A 22,524-nucleotide genomic window follows, 5' to 3' on the forward strand; every position below is an offset into this window, starting at 1 on the left:
AATGAAAAAATCAATGATAAGATTATCATTAAAATATACACGAAACTCATTATTTATTGTTAACTTGTAAATTTCTATCCTTTTATCCTTGGACTTGAGTAATAGACATTAGACAATGTTAACAAGAAATTGATGCTTGTTGAGCACGTAACATGTATATCAACAACAAAATAATAGCTAAAAGTGTTACAAAACCTTGAAGAAACCTCCAATTAGAAAAGCTAGAAGCTACAAAGGAGCCATTCCACGTAAATTGCCTTTATCATCTCTGTCCCTAGCACTATCCTTAGCATCGAATTTGTGAAGCCAGCATATTATAGATCCTACCTAACAAAAATTCGGTTAATAACATTACTATGGGAATGACTATCATGGAACTTAAATTAACTTCATCCATAATTAAGGTGTTTAATAACCAATTTTCTTATTTTGTTGACACAATGGTTATGGTGTAGCCTCATGTTGCAAGGTTCATCCAGTCTTGAAAAGAAAAATAATCATAGAAAACATAGGTAAAAAAGAAGTCATTACCACTATTGAATAAGCAACCATCTTCCAACACGTCTACTATGAAACCTTCAATAATTCATGGAATGCTTCCTGCGGTATATCAACGGAGCCAATGCGTTTCATTCGCTTCTTTCCTTCCTTTTGCTTTTCCAACAGCTTTCGCTTTCGAGTAACATCGCCACCGTAACACTTTGCAAGAACATTCTTCCTCATCGCAGAAATCCTACAACAAAGGTATAGTATTTTAGCATCACAGAACAAATGACTTAAGCCATCAACATAAATGCTATAGGAATAAAATGGCGAAGATAATTAAATTAAGACTTTGATCAAGATTAACAATTTCATATCAAAAGCTACATGGTTTATGGCAATCCAAAAGTACACATTATCATAATAATACTTCAAACAGAATCTTACGTCTCTCTTGCTATAATCTTTGAAGCAATGGCAGCTTGTATCGTTATCTCAAACATTTGCCTGCTCAAAATTTAGAGAAATTTGTGATTAAGTTGAACTAACAAAGTGTGATGCAAATAAACTTATTTTTATATTAAAAGACCTGTCTATGACTTTCTTCAATTTCTCTACTAGCTCACGCCCAACGCGATATGCTTTCATGTTATGAACAATAGTTGACATCGCATCAACAGGTTGTCCATTTAAGAGGATATCGAGTTTCACCAGATCAGATTGCTGATAACTGTAATTGTGCAAGTTAAACGTATTATAAAATATGCACTTGAAATATACAAATTTATTGTCTTATACAATTTGACCCGTGTACAGGGATGCCTTAATGTCTCAAGCAAGTAGGAGTAGGCATATCACATCGATCCTGAACACGGTTATAGGGAACGAATAGGGTCAAGGGAACTTACTCTGCATCCTCATAATCAAATGATGCATAGCCTGATGTTATGCTCTTCAATTCATTATAGAAGTCGACAACAATTTCTCTCAAAGGCATGCGATACTTCATGAATGCCCGTTGACTGTGGAAGTGAAACTCGAGCATAATTATCAATCATAACTCATAAGTGTGTCCATTGAAAGTAATACACACCAAAACGTTGAAATTAGTAGGGGACTAGGGGTGTCCAACGGTTCGGGCTAATTTACAAACCCATGGGGTTTTGGCCCAATAATCCAACCAGCAAATCCTGGGTTGGTTTGGGTTTGAAAAATCATTATATATATATATATATATATATATATATATATATATATATATATATATATATATATTAAAGATATCAAAGCCATAGATTCCACCCAAATCAACCCACTAATAAAGGGGTTCGGTGGGTTAGGATGAAAGAAAAGAAATTGCAACACCCATCCCAACCCACTAAATAAACTTAGAAAAATCTTCTTTAACCCACCCCAACCCAGCTCTTGGACACCCCCTAGAAACTAGTACCGACTTTTGTCGCAGGAAAAGCTTGTGACTTGAGCTAATATCCTTGGCAAATCACTTCACGTTATGTATTCATGGATTGATATAACAATGAAATGCAACCATGGCAAAAAATTGTACCTGTCAATGAATGAGTACTCCAACTGCTGACCCCTACGCTCTGAGCAAAGGGTGATAACTGGTCCCACATACCTTAAATCACCAACAAATTAAAATAAATAATATTATCTCCAAAAGCACCAAAAATTATACTTAGGGTTGTAAAAGAGCTTACTCACTAGGAATGATTATAGTAGCTAATACTGTAGGTTCCCAACATGCTGTCACTCGTTGCTTGGGATTAGAGGGTAACGTAGCAGGATTCTGAACTTCTAATTTGCTGGAAAGCACACCTTAAATATTAGTATATCATAGTGAAACATAATCAGAGACACACAACTTTGTTATCTACCTTCCATCAGAATATTCAAATATATAAGGCACAGTAGGAACAGTTGAGATAACATGAGCTCCATACTCCTGCTTACACAAATATAACATTTATATTAATTTATCAAGTTTATAAAATTTATGCACATATAAAATTCTTGATGATTCCAACTTCTAACACAAATAATATTAAAAATGTATATGAATCATAAATAGATTTTAAAAACTTTGAAGGAATGAAATTTCGCAAAACATAAGCATTCAGCTTAAACTTATCATTTGCTTTCCAAATAGGAACACGTCACCTGTTCAAGCCGTTGATGAAAAACATCCATGTGAAGTAAACCCAGAAATCCACACCTAATGAAATACAAAAAGATACATTAGAAAGTACTCTTCATGTTGCTAGCTAGCTATGTTTCAAAATTCAACATAACTGAATTCCCACCCCCACTCTTTTAGTAGTAGATGTCAGACCTGAAACCCAAACCTAGAGCTGTGCTAGTTTCTTTAGTAATAGAGACACTGGCATCATTACATGTCAGCCTCTCTATTGCATGGTTGAGTGCTTCAAAATCAGATCCATCTGCTGGATAAAGACCAGAGAAAACCATATGTTTTGCTGATTTAAATCCTACAGTTTAAAATTATCAAATGTCAATTCAAACAAGACATTTAAGACAAAGATATGATCCCATGGATATTATATTTAATAATATTATACTGAGAACTATGAAGAAACTACAATAAATAGAATATCACATCAGCTTGATTATTTGGCTACTTAGAAAATGAATAATGGTCAAGCAAAGCAGTGAACTCAGGCTACTCTCCGTAAGTTCATTAACTATGAAAGTAACAAATGAGAATGAAGTCTACAAGGCTCAGGATAATCGAAATGCGATGCAGTAAAGGACTATAAGAATATCATACATGCATGTCTCTCACAATGAAATATCTTGAATGAACAATAGAAAACAAGTAATTTTCTGGTTTCCACCCTGCAAAGAGATCACAAATTAATGGCTGGAGAGACAAAGGATAGCAATCATACCTGGGAGAGGCTCTACAGTGTTTCGAGTATGGTAAATTGTATCTCCAACACGGGCTTCTTTTGTTGAACGCATGCCACTTACAACATAACCAACTTGACCAGTAAGCAAGATTCCAGTAGGTGTAAGCTCAGGATGCATGATACCAATATCCAAAGCTTCATATGACTGACCAGTAGCAGCAGATGAAATCTTATCCCCCTTGCGCAGGATACCATCAACAACAGCAACATGGCATATTACCCCCTTGTATTCATCATAGTATGAATCAAGCAAAAGCATACGCAGAGAACTATCACTCTTTCCAGGAGGAGGAGGGATGCGCTCTATAACAGCTGGAAGGACTTGCTCAAGACCCTTTCCAGTTTTAGCAGATGTTAGCAATGCATCACTAGGGTCAAGATCAAACATTGATTTCAATTGGGCTTTAACGCGATCAGGATCAGCAGTTGGCTGGTCAATCTTGTTTATTACAGGTACAATTGTCAGGTTGGCCTCAAAAGCAAGGTAGAAATTAGCAACAGTTTGCGCTTGGACTCCTTGCGCGGCATCAACAACCAAAAGTACGCCTTGACAAGCTGCTAGTGACCTTGACACCTCATAGCTAAAATCCACATGACCGGGAGTGTCAATAAGATTCAGCAAAAAACTAGGTGAATCCTTTCCCTCACTATGATCATCACCATTTGTCCTGTGCTTATAGAACATTGTTGCTGTCTGTGCTTTAACTGTGATTCCCCTTTCTCTCTCCACCTAAGACATTTCAAACTCCAATGAATGATTATACCGAAAAAATAATCAAGACCTACAACATCTTCCACCAAAATTACAAAACTTCCATTTTTTTCAATAAACTCATTCCACTTCCTAGTTCAACCCTACACATTCTTCAAACAATAGCACTTTTAGACAATGACTACTTAGCTTACATTGATACTCCACTAAAAAATAAATTAAAAAAAAATCACAACTTTGAATAACACCCATTTCACGTAACACTGCAACAAAGCAAATACACATTATTTAAAAAAATCACAAATTTAAACAACTTAGAAAATCCTCCATTACACTTATCAAATTGAAAATAGTCACACTACCTGGGCAACACTGGTTTCATATAACATACTAACAGCATAAAAAGCAAAGCTAAATCTAAAAAAAAAATATTTTTTTCCCTTTTTTCTAGTACCTGCAACTTATCAAGATATTGGGGCTGGCCATGTCCCTTTTTAATGGTAGCAGTGAGTTCAAGGAGTCGATCAGCGAGGGTAGACTTGCCATGATCAACATGCGCAATGATTGAGAAATTTCGAATGAGTTCAGGAGGGTACTGGCTCAAATCTATGGCGCTCTTATCCTTAATGTTCTGTTGCCGCGACTGAGAACACAAGAGTGCACGCTGTTGGTGATGAAAGGTGGTGCTGCTTAATGAGTTGAATGGGAAAAGGGTTGAATTTCGTAATAAAGAGAGGTAATTTGATTGCCTTAGAGTCCTTGAAGTTTTGCTCAGGTAACCCATTTCGGGGTTTCAGTCACTGAATCAGAAGCAAGAGAGGTGAAAGAGAAACACGATAGCAGCAGAACGCCGCTGAATTCTGGTGTGTTTGTGGTTGCTTCATTACGACGCCGTTTTGCTATATGGGCTCATTGGGCTGGGCTTCTTTTAACAAATATACTCTTGGGTGTGTGCATGTGATGCAGCCCAAAAACAAAATCCTTTTAATATAAAAACTTTTTTTCATCACGTTTTTTTCTGGAGATGGGGGGTGGGGAGAGAAGACTGACGGGTTGAAAATGTTGTGTGGGCCAAATTTTTTTGGATAAAGTAAATTTTTTTTTATATTTTTGTCAAAAATTTTAAAAATATTTTAAATTTTAGTTTGTTTAATTTTGTTTTAAAAATTTTCGATTTGCATCAGATATATTTTCGACAGCTAAATTTTCAATAAATTTAAGACAAATCTAACAATAATACATAAAAATTATGCTTAATTTACTTGTGTTGAGGGTTATTTTTATGAAATTATTATTGAACTTCTCTTAATTTTTTTGAAAAATTAGCCACCGAAGTATATTTGATGCAAATCAAAAATTTTTGTAACAAAATTAAAACAAAATAAAATTTATGAGTATTTTTAAGAATTTACTAAATTTCAAAAACAAAAAATTATATTTTACCTTATTTTTTTAATTGAAGCAAATATAAAACCCATTTTAAAAAATTGAATATAAAAAATGTCGTTTTTATATGACTTGTGAACAGGAGAGGTAGAATGATTCTCTTTAAGTGTCTGAAAATTAAACTGAGGTAGAGAAATTTCTTTTTTATTTTCCATCTTATTTTGAGTTCTATTCCGTATGATTTAGTAGCAGATTTTAGGTATTTGATTAATTTTTATTAATTTATATTTATTTTTTTATGAAAAAAAATCAGCATCTCTTACATCTTTGTCATTTTTGTTCTTTCTCCTTATGTCACTAGGGTTTTGTCTCGTTTTTTTTTTGTTGATTTTATTGTTAGCCTACATAAAATTAAAACTGAAGTGGTCAGTTCACTCGTCTGTTTAAACAAGTGTAGGGTTTAAATTTCGCATTGTGCATGTTTATTGACTAATGACAAACCTTTAAATAGAGTTTAGATCTGCGACAAATTAATCCCGTCGAGTTAAAAAATGTTATGGGAAAAAAATTATAACCTGTTGTAAAATAAATAAAAAATATATTAAATATAAAATAAAGATGTATAAATAGAAGACTTTAGTATTAATATAATTAGCTCAATAATAATTCATATATGTATTTACTAATATTATAAGTTGTAATATATATATATATATATATATATATATATATATATATATATATGTATGTATGTATAAAAAGAGAAAAAAAGTATTCAGTAAAGAAAGAGAGAGAATTGATTTTTGTTTTATTGCTTGTGTATAAACTCAAAGGAGACTTCACCTATTTATACAGGTGACAGGCCTTTGTTTTCAACCTTTATTAACTTTCAATTTACTTAAAAAAGCTATTCCTTAGGTATAGGAAAGGCTAGGTTAGCCGCCCAATCTCTCAATTTATTTTATCACAACATAACAGAGACTAATCAAGAAATAATAATGGCGTATGTACTTCAGAGGTTAATAAAATTCTCAATGGATTAAAATCTTAATTCAAAATAATACAAATTCAGTACAAGCATCCACATTGCAATAGCTTTGGGTTTTTTCTCCGTTGAAGCTTCAGAGTATTATATTAATACTTAATAGTTAGCAAAAGACGCCAATAGGAGTATGGTAAAAAGAACCGAGTAATTGCCAGTTCTCTTCTTGGTTCATTTTTGTTAGGATTTGGTTGAATTAGTCCTACATTGCTTAGGATAGCAAATGGAGTGGGTGGCCTAGGCTATAAATATGAGGCTAAGTTCTTCATTTGTTTTTGCACCAGTCAGAAACACTTTAAGCTTGTATCTGATTTTTCTTTTCCTCTGTACTCTTTGATTAGAGAGTGTTGTGAGGTGTAGTTAGATATTTGCTTTGAAAGAGTGTGGGTGTACTGGGGTGCCGGTGAGAGAAAGAAGTCTATGTGTTGTAACAATTTTCACATAGTGATATTCTCTGGTTGTCATTTGACAACGGCCGTGGTTTTTTCTCCGGTAATTGGAGTTTCCACGTTAAATTCTTGTGTTGTGATTGTGTCTATTTTATTTCTCTGTCAAAGGTGTTTTCTCAAGGGGGAATTGTGTCTTATTCCCAACAAGTGGTATCAGAGCTTCGGTTCGGTGGGATTTATTCTTAGTATGCTCTGTGGTTGCAGCCTAGTCTAATCTCTTTGGTTGCTGTTGTTGTTGCTGGAAGGCAGTGTGACTCGGTGAGAGTGCAGTTTGGAAAAGGTTCTGGCTAAGGAAAGACTTGGTATTTAAGTGTGTCCATTGTGACCCACCTCTCTTTCCTGGGGACCCTTCCTAGTGCACGGTCTACAGTTGAGTTATACTATTCCAGTATACGGTTGCAACAATGTCTGGATATTCAAGTGCTGTGAAGCTTGAAATAGAGAAATTTGATGGAAGAATCAATTTTGGCTTGTGGCAAGTACAAGTCAAGGATGTGTTGATACAATCAGGTTTGCACAAGGCGTTGAAGGAGAAGATCTCTGGTTGCTCTCTCTATGAGAGAAGATGATGTTCTCTAGAAGACAAGAAGTATCCTCATGGTATTACCGCACTGCCATGGATAAGGATGAGTTGTGGCAATCAGGTCCACAATTGCACACGGGCATTGGTTGGCGTTGAGATGCAAGGTGTGTGGCGGAGTTAGGTCGATGGCTGAAGAACTTCCAGGAAAAGCCAATTTGGAAGTTGCACCATGAATTTTCAGCAAGGTTTCGATCTGTACCAAGGCGAAATGCTTGGAGTGGTCTAATTCCAAGTGAGTATACTTTCATGGTGGAGTATGATAGTTCTCTGAACTATGATTGTCGGTATAGACAATGGCAGCAAAGAATTGTCGGTGTTGACAATGGAAGCTGAAGATGTGTGACTATTTCAATCAAGGTGGAGATTGTTAGGATTTGGTTGAATTAGTCCTACATTGCTTAGGATAGCAAATGGAGTGGGTGGCCTAGGCTATAAATATGAGGCTAAGTTCTTCATTTGTTTTTGCACCAGTCAGAAACACTTTAAGCTTGTATCTGATTTTTCTTTTCCTCTGTACTCTTTGATTAGAGAGTGTTGTGAGGTGTAGTTAGATATTTGCTTTGAAAGAGTGTGGGTGTACTGGGGTGCCGGTGAGAGAAAGAAGTCTATGTGTTGTAACAATTTTCACATAGTGATATTCTCTGGTTGTCATTTGACAACGGCCGTGGTTTTTTCTCCGGTAATTGGAGTTTCCACGTTAAATTCTTGTGTTGTGATTGTGTCTATTTTATTTCTCTGTCAAAGGTGTTTTCTCAAGGGGGAATTGTGTCTTATTCCCAACAATTTTCAACCTTGTTTTCACCTTGCCTTATAGGTGTTTGTAGTATTTCCCCACTGATAGTTACATACTTACATTACAAAATGTTCTTCTGCATTAGCTTCTCATTCCTTATGTCTTCATCTATCAATTTGTCATAAGCTGTGCTGATAACATTAAAAGCATACTAGTGTGAACAGCCATCAACATTCATTTTAGCGAAAACGGGACAGAGGTGCTTTCTGAGGTCCACAATCCTTCCCTAACCCTGTGTTTCATCCACAGCTTCATGTCTTGCTGCAGTCAAAAGATTCCAAGTGTTCTTCCTTTCGCTAGCGCCACAAGGAAAAGGTGTAAGTATACCACAGTGGTGAGTTTCCTTCTCCATCTTTCGAGTACTGATTTGCTATTTGTGTACAAATTTAGTCAAAGCAATATACACTTTAAAATGAAGGGATTCACATACTTATTGAGTCTTATATTAGTAAACAATCCATATGCAAGACATAAAAAGAAATGCTACAAAATACAACTTGCCATTCTATCATATAACTTGCTTCTGTTGCTCATTTTATTAGTAACTTATTTAGTGTCCATTACTCATAGCACAGTACATAATATAATTTTTATCTTCCTTTTAACTATTGATCATTTAGTATCATAATGCTTCACACAAAATGCAAACAGAAAGGTTCCGCCTGACAAGCGGCCAAACGCTAGATTAACATTAAAACCATGACCTACATATATGCAACCTTTGCTAATGGACATGCCTCCATAGACACTTGCTCCAGTTTTATAGGACCACAAAATCTTCCCATTATTTGCATTCATTGCATATATTGATCCCTGTTTGTCTACTGATCCAGCAAAGACCACATCATTTGCAACACTAACAGGTCCAATGGAAGAGCTGTTACTAGGATTAGCAGTAGACCACAGAATTTTCCCATTACTTGCATCCATTGCCACCCAACCACCACTAGTTGTAGTTATGTTTGATGGTGCAAGAGTGAAATTTTTGTCATCAGAGTTCGCAATGTTGGTGTAAACTCTCTTTTCGTCAGTCGCCGCACCCCATATTCCACCTCCTATTGTTCCACCTGGGCCAGCTTCCTGCAAAAGGGGCAAAAGCATCAATATGTTATATTTGTATTGATTAGTTACTACTCTACACTATATGTAAACTTAGTATTGAAAATCTGCATAAATGTTCAGTAAGTTAATCAATATTCTGGTGTGGCTCATACAGTTTAACAAATCTCATATTCAAAACATCTTCAGTTATAACTTATATGACATAATCTTAAACATAACATCTATATACATTTTCAGTTGATTCATATAGTTGTCCGCAATTGTCTGTAGAAATTATGTGCAAAAATCATTGATGACCACTCACATGAAAATGTCTTTATGTGAAGATGATAAATGAGAAATGTTAGATGATTTGACATATCTGACTAAATTGTCATCTAACGATTCTTAACTATCATCTTTACATGAAAATAATTTCACATGAGTAATAACCAAAACCATTCATGTAACTAGCTCTATAGTAACATGATAATCTCAATTTTCTTTTTTCCTATCTCCCATCCTGTCTTTCTTAGATACCCTTTTGGGAGATTTTAAGAGTTTCACTAGATGGTTAAACTCATCAATTCTAAGACTAGGTTTTACCACAGAATATTGACATGAATCCCTGTATGATAAAGATAAAGCTATCATAAATTACCGTAAACCAAATGAGGTTGCCATTGTTGCGATCCAAAGCCCATGCAAAGCCACTTTTTTGAACAGCAACAACAAGATCTTTCTTTCGTCCATTGACATATGCAGTCAACATCATTGGTGCCTCACCAAAATCAGCATCAGGGTTAGGACCAGAAGGAGGACAGCCAGGAGTTGCAGGATTACGGCATTCAAAAAACCACACATCATACCCTCCTAGCTGCCGGTACCATTTGATCTTCCCATTGTCCAAATCAAGGGCCAAGATTGAATTAGAGTGGTTCTCAGGTTCAGTGCACTCATCAGGATCAGTAGGCTCTGTTATGTTGCCCTGCCTTTCTTGGCACTCAAGTATTCGTGCCGGCGCAGAGTAGAGGTTCCCTGTGGCAATGTAGACATTGTTTCTTTGAGCATCAATGGAGGGGCTGCTCCCCCATATGGCTGCTCCAGCATACTCTCCTAACTTGCCATTGTTATCCGGCAACATGTAGGTTTGCCATATGTTTACCAGAGAAGGCATTCAGTTTCACCATGCTTCCTCGAAATATGCAGCATTTCTGAATGGTTGTAAATTCTTCCAGTGAAGATGTTGCCACATAGTAACCTCTATTTCACATAATTATGGTAAAGACTTCACTTGAAATTTTTTCTATAATATTATATGATAAAACCTTAAGATTTTTTATTTAAAAGTTAAGTGACACTACAATTACTTTCAAAAGAAAAAAAGTAGAGTACATATGAATTTTAATGGACAGAATTTTAATTCATACATATACTAACCCTTTGTAATATGTTCCAAACATGGTGATAAGTGCCGCAGGATGATGATACAAATAGGTTAACCACACAAGCTTACCATTTTTTCTGTTTAGACCAAGAACAATAGCAGGGCCATACATTCCAACTATCAATAAATTACCAGCTATTGTAGGAGTTGATCTTGACACTGTGGTATTCACATTCATGACTAAGCCAGTTGCTTTCAAACCTGTCAATTCATTCAAGTTTTGCTTCCAAACAAGTTTTCCATCATCTTTTTTCACTGCATATATGTTACCATTCCAACATGGAAAATAAATTGTATCATCATATATTGCTGGTGTTGCTGATATATCTTTTCCTGCATAGAATTTCCACTTCAAACTTAGTTTTGATGCTGTTTTAGGACTTATCTTATCTTCTTTGTTGGCATATCTTCTGTTGAACAAATCTCCGCCATGGTTCAACCAGTCCTGTATGTGAATGTAGCCACTAAGATCAAGAAATCAATAGGAAAATTACATTTTCACAATTTATAAAATAGAAATTATTTTTAAGCAATTCAAAAAACAACTCATCCATCAGCTATTTGATAGCTTATCATGTGTCTTTCCGTGTTATTTTATAGAAAAGTCATAAAATAAAAACTAAACTAAATTAAAATTTTGGTCATCACACGAGTTATGCAAATAGAAAATAATCGTGTCACAAGCTAATATTGGTGAATCTTAAATTTTTTTTTTTCATTTGAAATAGTAAATTGTATAAAGAGCATGAGAGAGATAGGAGGAAATATCATACATCTGAGTTTGAAGAGACTAATGCTGCATGAACACAAAGCAAGAACAAACACAAAACCAAGTACGTGCTTAACTTAGGTACCGCCATGCATGCAACTGAACCTTACCAAGATGAAATGAATATATTAAGGAAACTAATTTTCAAGAGGCTCATACATGTAAATAAAATTGATCATCTTTGCCTTGATCAAGACCAATGGATCGGAGGACCTTAAATAAATTTTTTAGTACTTTATTTCGGTGCCAATCTTTTGACTTTAGATTTAACTTTAGAAAAATATTAAGTGGTCATTAGAATTTTTTTTTTTTTTTTGTTATAAGTTAGTCATCAACTCAATTTTTTTAGTCTAATTCATTTAGTTTAATAATTTAATAATATATTTTATTTCATATTTTTAAATTATGATAGTCTTCTAACATTTCTTCTAACTTTATTTTTTAAAAAAAAATGTTTTCCTATGGGATTCTCTTGTGCCAAAAATATATAATCCACTTTCTATGTTTCTTCAATTCTTCTATTGGAATATGTTTCTTCTAGTTTCTATGCTTCTTCAGAGTTCAGATTATAGGAAGAATTTCACTTATACCAGTGTACTTTGCTGGTACACTGGTGTATATTAAATGTGCACCGTTAAAATATTAATTTAAAAATATGGATGGATGAGATTTTTTATGTAATATGTGTTTATAATGGAAAGCATTGTGAAGTGTGTATCAAATTTTACGTTCCACGAGATATGATTTATGAAAATTACACCCTAGTGCCCTTTCCTTGACACAGGCTTCTCTTCTTGGTGGCTTGGTGGCTTGTTCCTTGGATGGTTTACCTTTCGTTTTTTTTTTTTTTTGTCATGATCTTTTATTTTGATTTAGCTGATTCTCTTATTGCACGGTTAATAAATCTTTTTGGTGTATCAGTATAACATTAGGGGATAATACTTTTCCAGCTCTACTTATCTATACGATTCATGATTACTTGTTAATAAATGCATAACAAGTATAACTCATTGTGGAAAAAGTAGCATTGATCATTACTCTCTCTCTCAATCAATAATCAATAAGTAAACAGATATTGAGTAGAATTTTTACAAACTTCAAAAGATGCAAATATATTTATCTGTCCTCATTTTTATGTTCATTATTATGTATATTTTTTATAGCTAGAGATGAACCTGCCAACCCTTAAACAAAGTTAGCTTGTAATTAAGTGAAGAAAATGTATAATAACCAAACATTATATTGTCATTATAGCGAAAGAAAGAAAAGATAGAGGGGAAACTCGAAGTCAATATAAGATTAATTTTTTGAGGAGGTCTTTTTTGCACGTTTTAATTTAATTTTGTCAGTATTATATAAAGAGATATGCAACCAATAAATTGTTGGACAAGAAATAAGTAATTTGGCCTATATGGTAAAATACTTGGCGAGAACACAACTAATAGTTTTGAAAAGTACACTTGTTGAGAGAAGAATAATTTTTAAATGTTTAATCTCTTCATAATTGTGAAAGGAATGTCTTTTATAATTTTGGATCATCAAATAATTAAAAAAAATAAAGAAATATAATAGGATGATTCATATGATTATGAATCGTCTAACGAACGTAGATAGGATAGGATGAGATTAGGTAAATGGTGAGTTTAAGTATAGTAATTAATGACTTATTCAGAAAATTTAAATAGTGAGTGCAAAAATATACTTAAAAAATAGATATAATATTTATCTTAATGTAAAATAAAATTAATATATATGGGATAAAATAAAAAAATTATGGAGTCAAACATATTACTTTTTACATATTTTATATTATATTTTAAAATATCAATGGGCATATGTCCCCACACTTAGGCATGTAATAAATGTATAAGTATATTTTTTTTCTCTCCTTAAAACAAGTCAAAATTATCTTCAATTGCTTATAGGCATCTAAAAAAGTTGGAAAGGAGGGTGGAGAGCAGGTGAGTGTATATAAAAATTGAGTCAATAATGTTAATATAAGTTTTAGATTATTTTTTAAAAGTTTAGACTCTTTAAATATTATAAAAATAATAAAGCTTCTCATTAATTATAATAAAGTAAATGGACTACTAAATATAATATATTATTTTTTTTACGCCAAATCATATATGTATATGATATAGGGACTAGGGTCTATATATAATTTGGGAAAACTTTTTAAGTATACCATCCACTTTATTAGTATTCTGGTGAACCGTGTACCGATCACTAACAAAAATAAATTTTGTGCTGTTCTATTATGTGTAATGTCAAAAGAGTACAAAGAAGAATATAAGAAAGAGTGAAAGACGGTTCAGTGTAGTTGTTTTGAATGTCTTGAGCTGAGTCATCCTGATAAATGTGTGATTGCTTATTAGACCAAAAGATTGACTTAATGACCCTTTTAACTTGCAGCCCGGTTCATTATTAATCCTCTAACCCAGTTGAAAAAAAGTTTACATTATTAGTTTGTTTTGTTGAAAGACGTGAAAAAATAAAAAAAGATCATATTTATAATTTATTGTTTAATTTTGACATTAAAAATACCATATTTTAAATAACTAACGAAGAAACAAAATTAATTATTTTAGCAATTTTTACTAGTTTAAAAATTTATGATTGGATTTTGATGGTAAATAAAAAATACTAAAAAATTTACTCTTTAGAATATTTCATTATAAATTTTACATCAAATACAACAATAAAATTTTTAAAATATTTGTATTTTTTAATAAAAAATAGCTTGAAAAAACTTAATTTATAATTTTTATCTAGGATAAAGTATTAAATTGATCTTCTACGTTTGGGCCTAATCCTGTTTTAGTACCTAAAATTTAAAAGGTCCTATTCGAATACAAAAAAGTTTCATTTAATTTGAATGTAGTCTTATCGTGAAATTAATGTTAAATAATTAATAAAACCTTAGTTTTCAAATATGAAAAACTTATATAACCAAAATTTTTTATTGTTGAGGGGAGTTTTCTACGGTAGAGATGACAATAGCCTTGTTCTTGTCGCTACCAGCAAATTTTTCTGTCTAAAGTGAGTTTTCGACAATATTATCCATGTGCTTGAACTAAGGTTAGTGGCTCGTAGTGATGCATCTATTGCTGATCTTGTGCCTCTCAAGTTTGTATCTCTTCTTCAGGGAAGGAGACATTAAAAAATCTAGTAGAACGGTGAGGTTAATTATTTAACATCGACTTTGCAGTAACACTACATTAAAGTTAAATAATTTTTTTGGATTTAAACATGACACTTTAAACTTTAGGGACCAAAACAAGATTAGACCCAAACGTAGAGGACAATTTAGTATTTTATCCTTTTATTTAATATAAAAATTTAATTATAAACTTTTAAATTATAAAAATTTAATTAAATATTTAATAAAAATATAACAACAAACAGAGTAATAAAACCATACATAAAAATTAAAATGAAAAATACTGTAAATTTTTTAAAAAATTAATAATAACTACTAATTACAGATTAAAAATTTGGTCCCTCTAATATTAAGTTTTGGAATCAGGACTATTTGTTATGTGTGAAATCATTTTACCGTCCATAATATAACCAAAATAACAAAATAAAATAAAGGGTAATTCACATTAATAAACTAACATTCATCAAATTTTACGCGAATCATCCAAAATGAAAAATGCAACGTGAATCACCCCAATCATATTTCTATGTAAATTGAATGAATAAGACTAGATTTAGCTTTTTATATAAATCGAAACAGTCTATTTCATTTTATAATATTTGCATGTTGTTCTAGTAAATCTAATCAGACTATTTCGATTTATGCATGCATGCATGTTATCCTAATAAATCTAAATAGACTGATTAGATTTACACATACATAAATCAAAACAGAGTGATTAGATTTACATAGAGAGCTAAATCTAGTCTGACTCATTCGATTTACATAAAAAAATGATTGAAAAGATCCATGTAACATTTTTTTAATAATCATAACTTTTTATTCATTTGATAATTTAAATAATTATCAATAACTCTACACTACTCATGTACTGCTTCTACCTTCTTTGATTCTCCATATTTATAGTTGCACTAAATTTTTGTATTCAATTTTTTTTAGTTCAATTTAAAATTTTAAAGATTATTTTAGATGAGTAGCGTACACGAACAAAAAATTACTAATTTTAAAAAAAATCGATGTGATTTAAAATTGTTCATTTAAAACTAACATGTTATTTTTATAAAAATCAACATATTTAAATCAGTATTCAAACAAAAAAATTAGTATTAAAAAGAATGAAAAATTATAAAAAAATAAAAAATTTTAATAAATTTTATTTGAACATATTTAATTAAAAATTCAAATGTATTGGTTTATATAAATATAATGAGCTAGTTTTAAATGGACAATATTAAATTACTACTTTTACGTAAATTCATATATTTTTTTAAATACTAGTGATTTTTACGTGTACATTAGTAATTTAAAACTAATCGTTTATCTCTACTATAATTTGAAACCTTCTATTATTTTCTCCAAGAGAACCCTGTTTAGTTTATTTAATGGGATCAAATATTATTTTGGTCTTTAACATTTTGGCCAAATCCTAATTTGGTCCCTAACGTTTTAAACGTCATATTTCAATCCAAAAAAAAAAAATTCAAATCTCCTATTTCAATCCTAAAAAATATTTAAGCAGGTTTAACGATGTTCCATAATTAAATTTGACACAAGCAATTCGCATATTAAATAGCCAATAACATTCGATTTCAGTATGTAAGTAATATCGATCCATCAATGGTCACTAATATAAAAAATTTTCTTTTGATTTTGAAGCGTTCATGATTGATTATTAAGATTTAAAATTTTATACCAAAAAAATGAGAAAAATGTTATAAAAATATTTTGACTATATTTTTTTAATATATAAAAAAATATATGATTTAACTAGTAATATTATTAACGTCTATATCATTCATTTTATTAACTATTAGTATTAAATTTAATGGTAAAACTATATTAAACTTGTTTAAAATTTTTTGGAATAAAAATAATATTTAAAATATTAAAGATTAAATTAAAATTGATTCTAAATATAAAAGACTAAAACTACTACTTTATGAATCAGTCGAATTTCTCAGCCTAAATCATAAACAAAAAAAAAATAAATTAAAAAAATACTAAATTTAAAATTATGATTTCACAATTTATAATTTTATAAAACAACGCTGACCAAAAATCATACAAAAATAATGTACCAAAAAATCATTCATTACCCACAAATTAATACAAGAAAAACCATACACCCAGTGACGGATCCAGAAAATTTTTTCAGTGGGGGCAAAATATATATAATATAATAATAATTTTTATAATTAATGTTATAAAATATGAATATTTTTTAAATTATTTAACCAATAAATTAAAATAAAATAATAATTCAAAATAATAACAAATAATTTAGAATTCCATTCTTCTAGGTTTCATATTTTGAAAAGATTGAATAATCTTTTCATTGTCAATACAATCAAATGTCTCTCTTTCTATGTATGTCACTAAACAATCATTTAAAAATTCGTCTCCCATACGGTTCCGAAGTCGACTCTTTATGATGTTCATAGCAGAAAAAGTTCTTTCAACTGATGCAGTTGCTACGGGCAAAACTAAAGCTAACTTCAAAAGAAGAAATACTAATGGATAAACAATATTTTTTCGAGTCTCAACCAACTTCTGAGAAAGAGCACCAATTCCATTTAAGTCTGAGAATTGATCATCAGAACGCACATCTAGTATGAAGTTCTCAAGTTGACTGTCAAGTGCCAAAAGTTGAGTGGAAGAAAATTCTAATGGATAGAATTGAGCTAACTGGATCAACTTCTCCTTATCAAATGCAAAAAATGAGTGTCTTGGATTCAAACAAGCTATGCAAAGAAGCAATTCAGTATTCACCTCTGTAAAACGATTATTGAGTTCTTGAAGTTGTCTATCAACTACTTGATAGAATATCTCAACTTGAAAATGATGCAAATTTGATATCTTTTGAGCTTTGCGTCTTGATCTTCCTTGTGACACAAATATATCATCCATGATTGGAACAGTAATATCATGTTTGTCACAAAACAGTGAGACTTCGTCAAGTAAAAGAGACCAGCCATCATCTCTTATATTTTGCAACCGTTGCTTAGACACTTTGACTAATGCCATAGCATTTACAATGTCTTGATCATTCCTTTGTAACGCTTGAGATAACTCATTAGTAACTCCCAAGATATTTTTCATCAAGTGCAAGTTGAAAATGAATTCAAAGGATTGAATGACATTCAATAAATGACATGCTTCAGCTCTTTGTTCTGAATTATTTCCATCTTCCTCAACATATTCAAGAACATTAACCACAGAAGGAAATAAAGAAATTAATCTAAGTATAGTTCCATAGTGTGAACCCCATCTAGTGTCTCCAGCTCTTTTTAAAGCTATTTCTTGATTCAAACCACGCCCACTAGAAATTTCTCCACTTTTTAGTGCTTCAATTGTCTTAGTCATTTGACTATCACGAAGCATATCTCTTCGTTTACACGAAGCTCCAACAACATTGCACAAATTAGTTAACAAATTAAAAAGCAAAGCAATTTCAACTTGTTTTTTTGCAACTGTTACAAGAGCTAACTGAAGTTGGTGAGCAAAGCAATGTACATAGAAAGCATAAGAATTTTCTTTCAATATCAAAGTTTTCAAACCATTAAATTCTCCTTGCATGTTACTTGCACCATCATATCCTTGTCCACGTACTCTTGATAAACTTAAATTATGTGTTTCTAATAATGACTCCAATGCTAATTTTAGAGATAAAGCATTAGTATTAGAAACATGAACAAGACCAAGAAAATGCTCCCTAACTTGTCCTTCTTTATTCACATACCTTAAGCAAACTGACATTTGCTCCTTAATAGAAATGTCACGGGCTTCATCAACCAATACAGCAAATAATTCATCCCCAAGATCATCTACAATAACTTTTGTCGTTTCCCTTGCAACAGCTCTTACAATATCTTTTTGAATTGAGGGTGCTATTAGTTTAAGATTCCCACGAGCATTTTTGAAAGCACGACCAATCTCTTCATTATGTTGCGCAAGAAAGTTTAGAAGTTCCAAAAAATTTCCTTGGTTAACAGAATCATCTGTCTCATCATTACCACGAAAGGCCAATCCTTGTCGCAAAAGAAATCTAATACAATCAATTGTTGCTGTCAAGTGAATTTGATAATTCTTTTTAGCTTGCTCAGATTGTTTTTCAATAGCAGCAGTGATGTGTTGTTTTGGTCTCATAAGTGCTTCACATTTTCTCCAAGCTTGATTATGAGCGCTATCATGAATCCCAACATGAATTTGTAGTCTCTCCTTTTTTTTCCAATTTGAAAAGCCAGTAGTTACAAAAGCATCACCACCTTCAGTCTCAGGTTTCATAAGATAACAACAAAGACAAAAAACAGCATCTTTTGATATACTATACTCTAACCAGTTGCCATAGTCATCAAACCAATTAGGATTAAATCTTCGAAAAGAAGAACCACAAGCAGTTTGCGGAAAATCGTGAGTCCTTGGTTGACAAGGACCTTTTTGCAAATATGCACATCTAACTTTGTCTCTGTCATTCGGGTGATAACTTGAAATCTTTGGTCGTTGTCCTGGATCTGCTATAAGATTATCTACTTCAAATTCTAAAAACCTCCTTTTATTAGAAGAAGTCGATGAATTGTTTTGGAATCCAATCTCCAATGATGAGGTTCTTTTGAAATATTTCTCCATTACTAATAAGATAAAATTATAAATACAAAATTATAAATACAAGTATAAAATTATACACAAATTAAAAATACACTATAAAATTATAAATACACAATTCTACACAAATTAAAAATTACAATATAAAATTATAAATACAAGTATACAACAAAATAATTTAAATAAAACAACAACAAAATAATTTTTAGCCTCTCTTGTCAGCCACTCATTTCTTTGCCTTATCATTACTTAAACAGAATTTGCCTTATCATTGCTTAAAGAGAATGCTTGTGATTTGTGAATTCCAACAAAATAATTTAAATAAAACAACAAGAAAATAATTTTCAGTCTCTCTTGTCAGCCACTCATTTCTTTGCCTTATCATTGATTAAAGAGGATGCTTCATGCTTGTGAATTCCAATCAAGAGGAGGGTATTAGGTAATCAAGCTGCTATGAAAGAATTAAAAATTCCCAATCTGATGCAACAAATAGAATGCTTCATCTTAATCAACAAATATATATCAGATCATTAAAAGGAATCATCAGAAGATTTCTACTTTCTACATCCAAAAATTCAAAATCAATATTAGACTATTAGTTGATTATTGACTGATTTATATTGTTTTCTCGTATTTATACATCAGAACAAATTAAGTCTTCAAAAATAATTAAATCAATGCACAAAAATAATTAACAAATAAATTAATCAAACTAAACTTGCATTACATCAGATTATCAGAACAAAATCAAATATTCAATACAAATTCACAATTAACAACTAAATGTCTAAATCAGTTATCAAACAACAATGAAGCAAATAAGTGAATAAGCAGAATTGCAGATCTGTGAATCATGATTCATGACTGTACCAAAAAAAATCCAAGATTGAATCTGAACAGTTGAACTCTAGGAAGCAAAAGTGTAAAACCCAGTAGACAGTAGCCAGTGACGGATCTATGCGGCGTTCAGCGGCAGCAGGACAAAAGCCAGGCGTTTTCTGTTGAAGCCTGAAGAGTGAAGACTGAAGATTGAAAACCAAAGAGAGAAGAAGATCACAGATTTGCAGTATTCGAAGAAGAAGGACGAACGGATTGGAACCGATCGATGAAGAAGAAGGCAGAAGGAGACGCGGAGATGTGGAGACACGGCAGTGACTCTGGAGACAGGAGGGCAGAGGCCGGAGAGCCAGAAACGTCAGCGGGGAGAGAGCCGTGACACTGGCTGAGACGTGGAGCGGCGGAGTGGCTCTAATATCTGGAGACAAGAGTGCCGACTGACGACTGCCGAGTGCGGGCTGCGACCTGCGAAGTGCGAAGGTTGGAGTTGGAGGCTGCAAAGCTTGGAGGCTTGGAGCAGATGAAGAAGATTGGGAAAAGAAGGGTTAGGGATTTGATTTGGGGTTGTGGGGTCAAAATAAATTATATAGTGGGGGCATTTAAGACATTTTATTATGAAGTATTAAGTAATTTCTGAAATTTCACTGGGGGCAGTTGCCCCCACTACTCAATGAATGCATCCGTCCCTGGTTATACTTATAAAAATTAGTTTTTCTGTAAATATTTGCATTAAAAGGTCTTTTTTTAAACAAAAATTATTTGTGAAGAGATAAATTATTGATATATTCAATAACATATATAGTAGCTAGTAAATTGTTTTAAACATTGATGAATATATCTGTCTATATGCAATTTCACCATATATGCTATATTTAATTTAATTATTAAGGTTAAGTATCTTTTTCGTTTCTAAGGTTTGGGGTGAAAATCAAATTTGTTCCTGATCTTTTTTTATTATTAAAACCATCTTCAACATTATAAAACGTTATAAAATCGTCCTTTTATCTAATAAAAAGTATTTTTTAGACAATTTTATCCTTAAACAAAAATTAAAAAAAAAATCCTCACCCTCACCCTCACCAGAATGATTTACAACAGAAAAAAAAAATCATAACACAATATTTAACATCAAAAAATTAGTTATCAACTTAAATTTATTATGAAGATCAAGCAGCGAGCAAACTCAATACACAAAATTATGTTTTAATTCTTTAGAAGAAAGTGCTAACAACCAACAAATATTCCAACTTTTCAACAAGAAATCAAAATTCATAGGCTTAATAAACATAGAAGACACAGCAGCAGCTGCAATAACAGTATAACCAGTTGCCAATTCCAAAATATCCTTTTTCTTAATCTTTTGCCCTAATTCCAAAACTTCATTTTCCTTCTCTTGAATCTTCTCTCTCAACTCTTTCAGAACACCAATTTTCTTCTCCAAATTCAACTTTGGCGGCAATATTTGTGAGTAGTGTATTTTCTGCAACGTAGTGTAGAGAGCTTCTCCTTGACCATCACTTCTTTGGACTCATTCCTCCCTTGGAGGTGGTGCTTGCTGCAGCATGTTCTGAAAGCTGAGAGTACCTAAAGAAGACGAAGAAGAAGAAGAGATGGGTTATTGGAAGTTAATAACAATAGTTGAGTTGTGGACGATGGAGAGTGGGAGAAGCGGGTGGTTGTTAAGTAGTCTCTGTGGTAAAGGGTGAAGAAGATGAGATGGCGGTGGCGACGGTGAGGGGTGGGTGGGGTTTTATTTTTATTTTTATTTTTTAATATTATTTTTATTAATTGTTAAGGGTAATTTGGTAAAATAAATAAAAAAAAGATGATTTTATAATGTTTTGTAACGTTGAGAATGATTTTAATAACAAAAAAAAAGGTCAGAGACGAATTTAATTTTCATCTTAAACTTTATGGACGAAAAAAATACTTAACCCTAATTATTATTAGTTACCTATACTTTTCTGTTTTTTAAACACAGCCATAATGTCTCCTACACTTTTAGACACAGAAAGCAAAGAGTGAAGTTGCAGCAGTTTTGTTATAACCTTAATAGAAAGTAAATAAGCTAAGTCCCTGACCAACATAAATGCAACCATCACTAGTTGAGACACCACCAACCACACCAACATAACCATTCTCATAAGACCATAAGATTTCTCCACTCTTTGCATCAATGGCATATATTGGGCCTTTTGGGCTTGTTGATGCTGCAAACATGACACCATTGGCAACACTCACAGGCCCACTTATGGGATTATTTATG

The 22,524-nt window shown here is 32.1% G+C and overlaps 3 protein-coding genes across 4 annotated transcripts; all 3 read right to left on the reverse strand.

Annotated features, from left to right (window-relative positions):
* Positions 1 to 2: 2 nt before the first annotated feature.
* LOC112797760 (translation factor GUF1 homolog, mitochondrial) lies at positions 3 to 5,014 on the reverse strand. 2 transcript variants are annotated; one of them, XM_025840838.3, is made up of 12 exons: positions 4,601 to 5,014; positions 3,414 to 4,164; positions 2,837 to 2,993; positions 2,665 to 2,719; positions 2,382 to 2,449; positions 2,205 to 2,309; positions 2,051 to 2,122; positions 1,392 to 1,505; positions 1,073 to 1,213; positions 931 to 990; positions 532 to 733; positions 3 to 327 (listed from the first exon to the last, which is right to left on the reverse strand). In XM_025840838.3, the coding sequence occupies exons 1-11, from the start codon at positions 4,928 to 4,930 to the stop codon at positions 568 to 570; spliced, it is 2,019 nt and encodes a 672-aa protein (XP_025696623.1). In that variant the 5' UTR covers positions 4,931 to 5,014; the 3' UTR covers positions 3 to 327; positions 532 to 567. The 2 variants fall into 2 exon arrangements, with proteins under 2 accessions (XP_025696623.1, XP_025696624.1); XM_025840839.3 differs by having other exon boundaries at positions 3 to 323; positions 4,601 to 5,013.
* A 3,997-nt stretch (positions 5,015 to 9,011) lies between these two features.
* LOC112797762 (uncharacterized) lies at positions 9,012 to 10,637 on the reverse strand. Its single transcript, XM_029298004.2, has 2 exons — positions 10,102 to 10,637; positions 9,012 to 9,479 (listed from the first exon to the last, which is right to left on the reverse strand). Exons 1-2 carry the CDS (start codon positions 10,615 to 10,617, stop codon positions 9,012 to 9,014), a joined length of 984 nt encoding a protein of 327 aa, XP_029153837.1. The 5' UTR covers positions 10,618 to 10,637.
* Positions 10,638 to 10,864: 227 nt separating this feature from the next.
* On the reverse strand, positions 10,865 to 20,921 carry LOC112795370 (uncharacterized). Its single transcript, XM_072234578.1, has 4 exons — positions 20,292 to 20,921; positions 17,788 to 19,898; positions 17,368 to 17,448; positions 10,865 to 11,351 (listed from the first exon to the last, which is right to left on the reverse strand). Exons 2-4 carry the CDS (start codon positions 19,443 to 19,445, stop codon positions 10,865 to 10,867), a joined length of 2,226 nt encoding a protein of 741 aa, XP_072090679.1. The 5' UTR covers positions 19,446 to 19,898; positions 20,292 to 20,921.
* Between the last annotated feature and the right edge of the window lie 1,603 nt (positions 20,922 to 22,524).

Source organism: Arachis hypogaea, chromosome 4, assembly GCF_003086295.3.
Source record: "Arachis hypogaea cultivar Tifrunner chromosome 4, arahy.Tifrunner.gnm2.J5K5, whole genome shotgun sequence".
Classification (NCBI taxonomy): domain Eukaryota; kingdom Viridiplantae; phylum Streptophyta; class Magnoliopsida; order Fabales; family Fabaceae; genus Arachis; species Arachis hypogaea.